The 11,414-nt window shown below is 40.1% G+C and overlaps 2 protein-coding genes across 3 annotated transcripts; both read right to left on the bottom strand.

Moving 5' to 3' along the window:
* Positions 1 to 753: 753 nt before the first annotated feature.
* On the bottom strand, positions 754 to 2,313 carry LOC106303459 (sucrose transport protein SUC1-like). Its single transcript, XM_013739720.1, has 3 exons — positions 2,287 to 2,313; positions 918 to 2,210; positions 754 to 813 (listed from the first exon to the last, which is right to left on the bottom strand). The coding sequence occupies exons 1-3, from the start codon at positions 2,311 to 2,313 to the stop codon at positions 754 to 756; spliced, it is 1,380 nt and encodes a 459-aa protein (XP_013595174.1).
* Positions 2,314 to 8,104: 5,791 nt separating this feature from the next.
* Positions 8,105 to 10,168, bottom strand: LOC106304075 (B3 domain-containing protein At4g34400-like). Of its 2 annotated transcripts, none has more exons than XM_013740456.1 (6): positions 10,027 to 10,168; positions 9,165 to 9,528; positions 8,987 to 9,091; positions 8,719 to 8,886; positions 8,537 to 8,631; positions 8,105 to 8,461 (listed from the first exon to the last, which is right to left on the bottom strand). In XM_013740456.1, exons 1-6 carry the CDS (start codon positions 10,093 to 10,095, stop codon positions 8,204 to 8,206), a joined length of 1,059 nt encoding a protein of 352 aa, XP_013595910.1. In that variant the 5' UTR covers positions 10,096 to 10,168; the 3' UTR covers positions 8,105 to 8,203. The 2 variants fall into 2 exon arrangements, with proteins under 2 accessions (XP_013595910.1, XP_013595911.1); XM_013740457.1 differs by lacking the exon at positions 10,027 to 10,168 and adding an exon at positions 9,760 to 9,791.
* Positions 10,169 to 11,414: the final 1,246 nt, after the last annotated feature.

The raw sequence follows: 11,414 nt of genomic DNA, 5'->3' as shown, positions 1-11,414 counted from the left end.
TCTTTCGGATTTTATTTGGGCATGGGTGAGAGTTGTCGGGTTTATGGGCTTTTATATTACGGGATATTGTTGGTGGCCCGTCGTCCTTAGTGTCAGGGAGACGGGTATCACATTGTTGTATGATGACGCGTCGGGGGTGACACGCTGTCCTCCATATAGGAGGTGACGGGTGTCACAAAATGCTGGTAGGTTTCCACCGCCAAATAAGGCGTCGAAAGGTCCTCCTCCCACTGATACTATCATTTGTGGTATCACAATCGCCACATTTAAAATTCCTAAAGAAAATCATGTAAACAAAATTATTATTTAGTTATTTATGTTAGAAATGAAACCATTTTTTCAACGTTTATGCTACTAAATGGAATTAATGAATGTTTAAAGGATACTGAACTACTAACATAAAGATGTCAATTTAGTATCACTAAGTTAATAAATCCCACGAAATTCAATGATATTGATAAATCTAAACTTTTAGCTGTTATATCTACACAATGTTTAGAAAAAAGTCACATGTGTTCAGAAAAAAAAGTAACATTAGAAAATTTGACTCCCTTATTTTTCTTGGCAAAAAAAAGGAAAAACTAATTTCAATCAGATATGAATAAAGTTGGAAACAAATCTCTCAATTAATGTATTCAATTCAAACGTTTGAACATACCTAATGGTAACTAACTGGCCATACATATTGGCAGACAATTGGATGTCTAAATTAATGGGAATTTTTAAATATATATTATAAATTAAGGTTAAAATTTACCCTGGCCGGCGCCGGAGCTGCTTGAAATTGTGGAGGAGGCTAGTGCAAACGGAATACTGAAAGTAATCTGTAAAAAATAAAAGATGTGGTTAATATTATATTTAGACAAAATATTAAAATGTAATAAAACACAATAAAGGACAAAAGCTGAAATACTTACAGCTAATGGGATACCAAGAACAGCAAAGAGACTCAACGCTCCAGCTCTAATACCAGGTGACGGTTCGGCATAAGGACCGGCGGTTTTCCGGTAATCCGCCGCCAACTTTGTAACAAGAACCGTCATAACCAAACCAATGGCGAGTATAAAATTCACAATTCCCCAAAGCCGTTTAGCACCACCCACTTTCCGACCAATCCAATCAACACCAAGTGACATGAAACCAACAACAATAGAATTAAACATAAGTCCCAACGCACCAGAGTGTACTCCTTGGTTGTCCAGTTTCTTCATCCTATCGTCTCCTTCTGAACTTCCACCGTACACCTCACGACCCATCCAATCAGTGTCGAGAAAAAGAAACGGGAACCATGCGATCCAGTTAAGGGCCGTGACGATCAAAAGCATCCACATGGGACGTTCCATTACTTTAAAAACTCCAAAAATTTCTCCAAAGGAAGGATCATCACTCAGAGTCTTCTCCTCGTCGGGGTTCACCGGCGTGGGAGACCATTGCTTGTCTTTAACGTACCAAAGAGACGTGAGGGTGACGATGAGGAGGAGTATTATAGACAAGAGGAAGCAGCTTTTGAGATTAGCACAATAGGTATCGCAAGCGTTTGTCATCGCGAACGGGAACATTATGTGTAGGTTCGTATAAGAACCAGCCGCGTATCCCAAAACGTTTCCAACCGCCATAAAGAAAGAGTAAAACGCGTTTGCGGCTAGCGTTCTTTTAGCGTCTACTGCGGCTAAGTCGGCCAAGAAAGCACGACAAGGTCCTTGGAGAGTGTCCCTGGCCACGTCGAGGATACATAACCCGAGAGCGAAGATCGCTATGGCTCGTACCCTCGGCGTTTGCTCGAGCTTATCTCCCATTTTGTAACCGATATCAGCCGCGTAACCGATCAAGAAGACGGCGAAGGCGTAAAAGGCGGCCCCGGAGGCAATGAAAGGACGGCGGCGACCGAATCTTGACGTGCATCTGTCACTATAGTAACCTACGATAGGTTGAACAAGCATGCCGGAGATGGGACCATTGAGCCAGATGATAGCGGACCATTTGTGAGGGACACCGAGAAGTTGTACGTAAGGAGTCAGGAGAGAGAGCTGTAGGGCCCACACGAACTGTGCACCGACGGTGATGGAAGCGACGGAGATGATCTTACGGAGAGGAGGTGCCGCCGTATCTTTAGCTTGTAAGTGAAGCCCACAACAGTATGGCCCAGGAAAAGCCCAAGACACTTCACCATCACTTGTCTTCTCCAAAGACCATCTTGTCGTATTGTAGAGCTGAGGAGAGGAGTACGAAGAGACCTATCCACAACCGTTACGCTCCACTGCTGTCGTTGTGTGCTGGCTAATCTACTTTTGCTTTAACAGCTGTGTAGTCCATTGGATCTAGATCCTTCTTTGTATCCTTTATATTGCCTTGTAACCCTATTGATTCAAGGTAATGAGATTGTAATCTTCAGTCAAACATCTCTCTTTCATTCATATTCACATGGTATCAGAACCATTTAACCTTAACAGGTGCTTTCAATGGCAGATCCAGATAATCCTTATCCTTTTCCGAGCAAAGTTCATCTCTTGAGCTCAGTCACACTCAAGCTCTCAGACAGCAACTACCTGCTCTGGAAAACTCAATTTGAGTCTCTTTTGTCGAGTCAGAAGCTGCTGGCCTTTGTCAATGGAGCTGTTCCCTCCCCACCCCAGAAGCGTTCCGTCGTTCGTGATGCTCAGACAGTTGAAGAACAAAATCCCCTGTTTGAAGCTTGGTTCTGTACTGATCAACTCGTGCGTTCTTGGTTGTTTGGCACACTTTCTGAAGAAGTCTTAGGCTCTGTTCACACACTTCAAACCTCGCGTGACGTCTGGGTCTCTCTTGCCGACAACTTCAACAAAAGCTCCTTGTCCAGGGAGTTCTCACTTCACCGATCTCTGCAACTTCTCACCAAAAAGGACAAGACGCTTGCTGTGTACAGCAGAGAGTTCAAAGCCATATGCGATTCTCTCAGTGCCATTGGGAAACCCATTGATGAGTCCATGAAAATCTTTGGGTTTCTTAACGGTCTTGACAGAGAATACGACCCTATCTCCACGGTGATTCAAAACTCTCTTGCCAAGTTCTCCGCTCCGACATTCACTGATGTGATCTCAGAAGTGCAAGGCTTTGATGCAAAGTTGCAGTCTTATGGAGATACTTCGTCTGTTAACCAACATATGGCTTTAAATGTCCAGACACCTGAGTTCAAGCCAGCAGAGCCTACCTACAACCCTAACTATCGAGGCAGAGGTCGTTCTGATTCTTACCGTGGCTGTGGTGGTTACTCCAGTCGAGGGCGCGGCTTCTATCAGCATCAGACAACATGCAACATCCAAGGAGAAAGGCCGACATGTCAAATCTGTGGTCGTGTAGGACATACCGCTATCAAGTGCTACAACAGATTCGATAACAACTTTCAAGTCCCTCAGGCCTTCTCCTCTCTGCGTATCTCTGATGATAAAGAGTGGTATCCAGATTCTGGAGCTACCGCTCACATCACCTCCTCAGCCTCACACCTTCAAGGAGTTCATCCGTATGAAGGTCGCGACGCTGTAATGGTGGGTGATGGAGCTTATCTTCCTATCACGCATGTCGGGTCAGCCACCATTTCCACTGGTTCAGGTACTGTCACTTTGAATGAGGTGCTTGTCTGTCCTGATATAAAGAAGTCATTGCTTTCAGTATCTAAGATATGTGAAGATTATCCTTGTGGTGTGCTCTTTGATGCTAAACATGTTTACCTCATTGATCTCCAAAAGGGGAAAGTGGTGACAAAGGGCCCACGAAGTAAAGGATTATACATGTTGAAGAGCTCCGAGTTTGAAGTTTATTTCTCAGACCGTCAGAAGATTGCATCAGAAGCAGTGTGGCATCTACGGCTGGGTCACTCTAACTCTCGAGTACTTCAACAACTTCAAACCTGCAAGGAGATTCAAGTTAATAAGAGCAGATCCAACCCTGTTTGTCAGCCTTGCCAGATGGGGAAAAGTTCAAGATTACAGTTTTTTCAGTCCACTTCTCATGTCTCTTTGCCTTTACATAGGATTCATTGTGACCTATGGGGGCCTTCACCTATCAGTTCAAGTCGGGGTTTCCGTTTCTATGCAATTTTTGTTGATGATTGTACCCGTTACTCGTGGCTTTACCCCCTACATAATAAATCAGAATTTTATGAAGTCTTTACTGCATTTGTCAAGCTTGTGGAGAATCAGTTTGGTCTTTTGATAATGGAATTTCAGTCAGACGGTGGTGGTGAGTTTGTTAATCATCACATGAGAAAGTTCTTATCTGACAAAGGCATTCAACATCGTATCTCCTGCCCCTACACACCAGAGCAGAATGGTCTCGCTGAAAGGAAACACAGACACTGTATGGAGTTGGGCTTATCCATGATGTTCCACAGTCATCTTCCTTTACACCTATGGGTTGAAGCCTTCTCTACAGCTAACCATATCATCAATCTTCTGCCCTCAGTGGTCTTGGATAACATCAGTCCGCATGAGAAACTATACAATTGCAAACCAGTTTATGAAGCTCTTCGTGTGTTTGGGTCAGCCTGCTACCCTTGTCTTAGACCTCTCCAAACTCACAAGTTCGAGCCTAAGTCGTTACAATGTTTCTTCATGGGCTATAGCAATCTGTACAAAGGGTACAGATGCCTCTACCCACCTACGGGCAAAGTCTATATTTCCAGATATGTACTCTTTGATGAGGTTCTATTCCCATTCAAGGAGGGAAACAAACATCTGGTTCCTTGGTATGAGACGAGTCTACTGAAAGCCTGGCAGTCTGCAACGGCTTTGGAGGAAGTTCTCAAGAAGCCTGAACAAATCACTCGCTTCTTGATCACACCACAATATCAACCTACTGCAGTTGAACCTCACATTGCTCCTGTTGCTCCATCAGACAATGAAGACGAACCGGACCCTCCCATCATCGAGGCTGACGCAGTACCCCCTGATAATGCTATCCAAGTTGAGAACCCTCACTCTATGCACACCAGAAGCAAGGCTGGAATACATAAGCCCAACCCAAGGTATGCTCTGATAGCCTCGAAAAGACCAACAGGTCTTCCGAAGAACATTGCTGAAGCTATGAAACATCCCGGTTGGAACAAAGCTGTAATAACTGAAATGGAGAACATTCATTTGTTAGACACATGGTCTTTAGTGCCCCCAACAGATGATATGAACATCATCACGAGCAGATGGGTCTACACTGAGAAGTTGAACCCTGATGGTACAGTGAAGAAGCTAAGAGCGTGGCTTGTTGGGAAAGGTTACGAACAGGAGGAAGGTTGTGACTATTTGGAGACCTTTAGTCCAGTGGTGAGGACAGCTACCATACGCCTCATGCTACAAATTGCAGTTTCTAAGAAGTGGCCTATTAGGCAATTAGATGTCACTAGTGCCTTTCTTCACGGTGATCTCCAGGAGCCAGTTTATATGTACCAACCTGACGGGTTTGTGGATGCAGAACGACCTCAGTATGTATGCAAGCTTACTAAAGCCTTGTATGGACTCAAGAAGGCTTCCCGCGCATGGTTTGATACGTTCAGTAGCTTCATGATCGATTATGGTTTTGAATGCAGCAAGTCAGACCCATCTATGTTCACGTTTCACCGAGGAGATCAGTCTATGGTTCTGCTTCTGTATGTCGATGATATGCTACTTACAGGAAGTGATGAATACTTGCTGCATGAGCTAATTGATACATTGTCTAAACGGTTCTCAATGAAAGATATGGGGGTTCCAGAATACTTTCTTGGAATAAAAATGGTCACTCATTCTGATGGCATCTTTCTTCACCAAAAGGCATATACTGAAGACATCCTCACCGAAGCTCAGATGCAAGATTGTAATCCTATGCCCACGCCACTTCCGCAACGCATTGAGAATCCTGATCCTAGTCTCTTTCCGGAGCCGACTTACTTCAGAAGCTTGGCTGGTAAGTTGCAATACCTCACTATCTCTCGTCCAGACATCCAGTTTGCTGTCAATTTTGTCTGTCAACGAATGCACGCACCAACTGGCTCTGACTTTGCTCTCTTGAAACGTATTTTGCGCTATCTGCGAGGCACTACGGCACTGGGTCTACATATCAAACAAGACATGACAATGTCTCTGTTGGCCTTTTGTGACAGTGACTGGGCCGGTTGTCACGACACTAGGAAGTCGACCACTGGCTTCTGCACTTTCCTCGGCCCTAACCTTGTTTCATGGTCTGCTAAAAGGCAAGAGACTGTCTCACGCTCGTCGACAGAGGCTGAATACAGAGCTCTTGCTACGACAGCCCAAGAGATCACCTGGTTATCTTAACTGCTTCGAGATCTTCGTATTTCTCAAGCAGATGCAACACTCTTACTCTGTGACAGTCTTTCTGCTGTCTATCTCACCACCAATCCTGCTCTCCACAAGAGATCCAAGCACTTTGACACAGATTATCACTACATCAGGGAGCAGGTTGCACTTGGCCTGATTGAAACAAGGCACATTCCAGCTAATCTGCAGGTCGCTGATATCTTTACAAAGCCGTTACCTCGCAAGGCATTTGTTGATCTTCGGAGCAAACTTGGAGTGGCTGAACCACCCACCTCAAGTTTGATGGGGGGGGAGGGTGTAAGTGAAGCCCACAACAGTATGACCCAGGAAGAACCCAAGACACTTCACCCTCACTTGTCTTCTCCAAAGACCATCTTGTCGTATTGCAGAGCTGAGGAGAGGAGTACGGAGAGACCTATCCACAACCGTTACGCTCCGCTGCTGTCGTTGTGTGCTGGCTAATCTACTTTTGCTTTAACAGCTATGTAGTCTATTGGATCTAGATCCTTCTTTGTATCCTTTATATTGCCTTGTCACCCTATTGATTCAAGGTAATGAGATTGTAATCTTCAGTCAAACATCTCTCTTTCATTCATATTCACATAGCTTCCATTATCGGGGAAAAACACGATTAGTTTAAATGTTAATGTTTTAGAGAGGAAAAAATATAAAAGAAAAATTGTTTTTTTTTTCTTTTTTTTGGGGGGAGGGGGAGTTTGTATTTCTCTCTGTTTTTTTTTTGTTTGGAACTGAAGATTGTGTTTTTGTGATGTATGAGACGAGAGCATGGTGTCGTATTTATAGTGAAATGGGAAGGAGTGAAATTTTTTAATTATTAATAAGACTTGGAGTTGATTTCTTACCGGACAAGTAAGAAATTAATTAGCATCAAGTGAATCAGATGTAGTTCAATTTCTTTGACACTTTTTTTTTCTTTTTAAATCAGAAAAGTTCGGAAATTTAATAATCTCAGATTCTCAATACATATTACTTAACTACTCTTTTAATGATAGTCTTGGCATAATGAAATTAAAAGGGTAATTAGAAGGAGCTGTAACTTTATATTTTTGTTTTAAAAATAAAACTGTAGATTTTTCTTAAAGTGGTCTTAGATAATTTTGCTGTAGAATATTAGTTGTAGGTTTAAAAAGATTCAATGACTTACATATAAATTTTCTAAATAAAAAAATAAATGTTCTAGATTTATGGCTTTCTACAGCTAAAAATAAATTAAAAGGAAACAAAAATCTGTAGTTTTAAAAAATCTTTACAAAGCATAGTATGATTGACAAAAATTTGAACTGTAGAAATAATTTAGTCTGTAGAGAGATCTCACAGCACTTCTAAAGCACTTGCCAATCAACCCCTAAAACAATACAATTAAGTTAGACGTCTACAAATAATTAAGAGAAAACTTTATGGTTAAATTGGTAGTTAATTAATTTTGAGTGACAAATCGAAAACGGTTAAAATTATCATGGCTAAGAGAGATATACATAAAAATGTACGTATAAAATCTCAAATAAACCAATTCATAAATTTTAAAATTTTAAACAAAAATTCGTATTCGATATAATACAATTTTATGACATATAATATATAACAAAACTAATATACTAATTCATATCCAACTTAGTTTATAACCCAAATCCGTGATTTCGAAGAGCGGATCGGGGTAACTCAAAACTAAGTCAAGATTATATCTTGAAGTTCAGGAAATATTATAAAAACTAAAAACGATGGAAAAAATAGTCTACGAATTCAAAGTTGCATACGTTACTAGCAAAAAAAAAATGAAAATATAAAAATTTCTGCTACAACGCTCAAACATAACATCATAACTGCACTAATAGACAACATAAAATTAAAAGACAAGCTCTTTATCAACCTGCAAGTTCTCCACCTAGTACTCACAACGTTTACAAATCCTTTTCCCGAACGATATGGATTCTAACGGCGTAAACAAAACCCTCTTTGCGTTTAAGCTCGCACAATATGCCATCTCCTTTCTTCAACTTGTTCCTCTTGCATATGCGGTTCCACTTTTTGATACAAACGCGATTATCCTTCCATTTTGTTGTCTTCGCTTGTAGCTTCCCGTCCTTGTGATAGTCAGTGTAGTAAACCAGCTTCTTGAACTTTAAGTCATAGTCTTTCACTAGTTGTGCACTAACCAACTGTAGTCACAACGTAGAACAAATACGTTAACTAAGCAAATTCATGTTTTTAAAAAGTTTGTGATTCTTAATTACCAGCTCATATGGCCTATTCTTCACGTTTGTCTCGAAGAACACATTCTTTGGATCAACCAAATATCTCTCCGGGTCTTTGATCTTCTTGACGGTTACTGAAACATTTATATATAAGCATCACATTAACGAAGACTAATATTACTAGAGTAAAAGTAATTAAATTAAGCTTAACTAGAGTTAACCTCTCTCCCTCTTCTTTTTTGGCTGTGCCACAGTATTAGAACTCTCACTAAATGCATTCAACTGATCAGAAGCTTCAGTATCATCACTTTCACTGTCTTCATTCGCTTCAGTATAATCACTGTCACTGTCTTCATTAGAAGACCCCACAACTTTCTCTTTCTTCTTTCCTGGAAAAAAAATCCCAACAAACAAGAGTGGCCTGTGTTTGTCTATTTCAAGCAAATCACATACAACAACCAAAGTACTAATTAATGAAAAGAGTTAAACCTTTGTTTCGGCTTCCCGTGGTTGTTTTAGCCACAGTGGACTCAGAACAAGTCTCAGCCTCAGCCTCTTCAGACTCATCCTCAACTTCTACCACTTGCGACTTCCCTGAAAAAAAAAAATCACAAAATAAGAAAACAGCTTTGTCTGTATAAAGCAGAACAATGTGTTAAAACCTGACCTTTGTTCTTGCTGATTGTATTGGCCACCTCGGATTTGGAACTAGTGTCTGAGTCTGTGCTGCTTAAAGACACAACACTGTCTTCTTTGACCTCTTCAACTTCAGTGACTGCTCTCATCTCCTTACATCCACCAAGGCCGTAGATGCTGACCTCGAAAACGTTGGCTCCGTTATAAACAAAGGTCAGAAAGTCTCCGTCCGTAAGAGAGTTGTCCGTAACAAATTTGTTCCATCCTTTTCCAAAATGCACCTCATCTCTCTTCCTCTTCATCTCAACTTTCCAAAAACACCCACCAGTTCCTTGGAGAATGGCTGTTTTGGGTAAAGTTCTTGGAAGTTCATCGGTGTAGGAAATGGGAATCATCTGGAGAACACAAAAAAAATTTAGCAAACAAAAAAACTGTTAACTTAATGAGATAAACAAAGACACACACAGATATAGACTTCCTAAACCAATTTAGAAGTAATCCCTCTCTCTATAACAGAGGGTATCCACAAACAGAAGTTTTGAACCTTTAATCGGCCAGATAAAATCATATAAATGGGCTTAATAATGGTAAGCAGAGTTACAAGTTTCAAAAGTAAAACATGGTACCAAGGAACAAAATCTGAGTAAAACTATCATATTCAAGCATCTCTCTACTCTCTAGTACCAAAGTCCATGAACAAAAACTGATTTATATGTAAACATAACATCTTTTACTTTCTCCAAAAGTAATAGTGAAACAACTTTTTACCAATCAAAACAGAGAAAAGCAAAGAGTAAGAAACAGAAAGCTTCAAAGGAAGATCAATATTCCAAAGTAGTTGCAGTCAAAGAAACCAAAACTATACTAAAGCTAAGAGAGATGAAACATGTTACCATGGAATCTGAGCTGTGATGGGAGATGAAAACTTTAAAGAAACGTGGGGGAGTATCGTCTTCAGCCATTGTTGGAGGATGCTAGAACCGTGTGAGTGAGAGAATACAGATTGAAAGAGAGATGAGAACAGAGAGAATAGAGAGCGAGAAAGAGAGAGAGAGAGATACCAAAACCGTTTTCAAAAGAGACCCATAAGTCTTGATATATTACGGTCAAAGAAAGTACTTGTGTGTTATCTTTTCATCAGTTGATAACGTTACAATCAAACTGTACTTCCATCTCTTTCCTTTTTCTTTTGCTTAACCAGATAAGTTAGTTTAGTTAGGGACTTATTTTGGTTTCACTTTCTTATGCATGTAGGTGAGATTTGTGTCGTGTCTTGTCTTAGTTTGGTCAAAGAAATAAACTTTCCATATTTGTTTTCGTTCGTACAGATTCAACCCAAGTTACCCAACATACTACTATCCTACTTTTATCTCTTCTCTCTATTATTTTTTCGATTTAAAATCAACTTTTTGCAGCTGGGTACCTAAGAGCATCTTTATCCAAGTATACCAGATGGGTTTTTAGCATGTGGGTCCCACGTAAGATTCACTTTTTTAAGAAATCGGTTACCAAAACTACCAAATAGTAGTCGGTCTTTAAAGGTTTTTTACACTGTTCGCAGGCCCCACTGACACGTGGCGGCCTGCGATTGGTTCGTTTTTAATTTTTTTTTTCTAAATTCGAAAAAATAAAAAAAAAAAAAAATTAAGAAACTTTATTTGGGTTTCTGGGATAATGATGGTCTAAGATGTATGCAAATGCTTTTAGTATATTTATATCGATTCTTTCCCATATATTGATGAACTATGTCAGAAGACTTGCCATTTTAAGAATGTTTCAGCTTCTAATTATATAATATCTTCTTTTTTTTGAGCAACAATTATATAATATCTTTATTGATTTTTTTTAGATATTTGCTTTGTAGTAAATTGATGAAGCACGATACAAGATTTTCATCTTCTAATAAAGGCAATCACTGATGCCATTCTCCAAAACTATATATCTTTTAACCATGAACTTGTAATGATGATGATGGTTCATACGGGAGCTACGTTGGAGAAAAGGCCAACCTCAAGCCTCAAAAGCCTAATAGATTTGCTAATGAAACATTAAGTGACTCCTCATTAGACCATCTCCAACCCACCCTTATTTCTATCTCTATATTTTTCCCTAAAATAGAGAAACTCTATTTAGAGGTGAAAATGCTCCAATGTATGCCTCTATAATAGAGTTTCTCTATTTATAGGAGAAAATATAGAGATATGATATTTCTACCTCTAAATATACAGACATACATTGGAGCATTTTCACTTCTATAATAGAGATTTCTATTTTAGAGGAA

This window comes from Brassica oleracea, chromosome C7 (assembly GCF_000695525.1).
Source record: "Brassica oleracea var. oleracea cultivar TO1000 chromosome C7, BOL, whole genome shotgun sequence".
Classification (NCBI taxonomy): Eukaryota; Viridiplantae; Streptophyta; class Magnoliopsida; order Brassicales; family Brassicaceae; genus Brassica; species Brassica oleracea.
The sequence above is the reverse complement of the archived record's forward strand: the minus strand, read 5'-3'. Positions and strand labels throughout refer to the sequence as shown.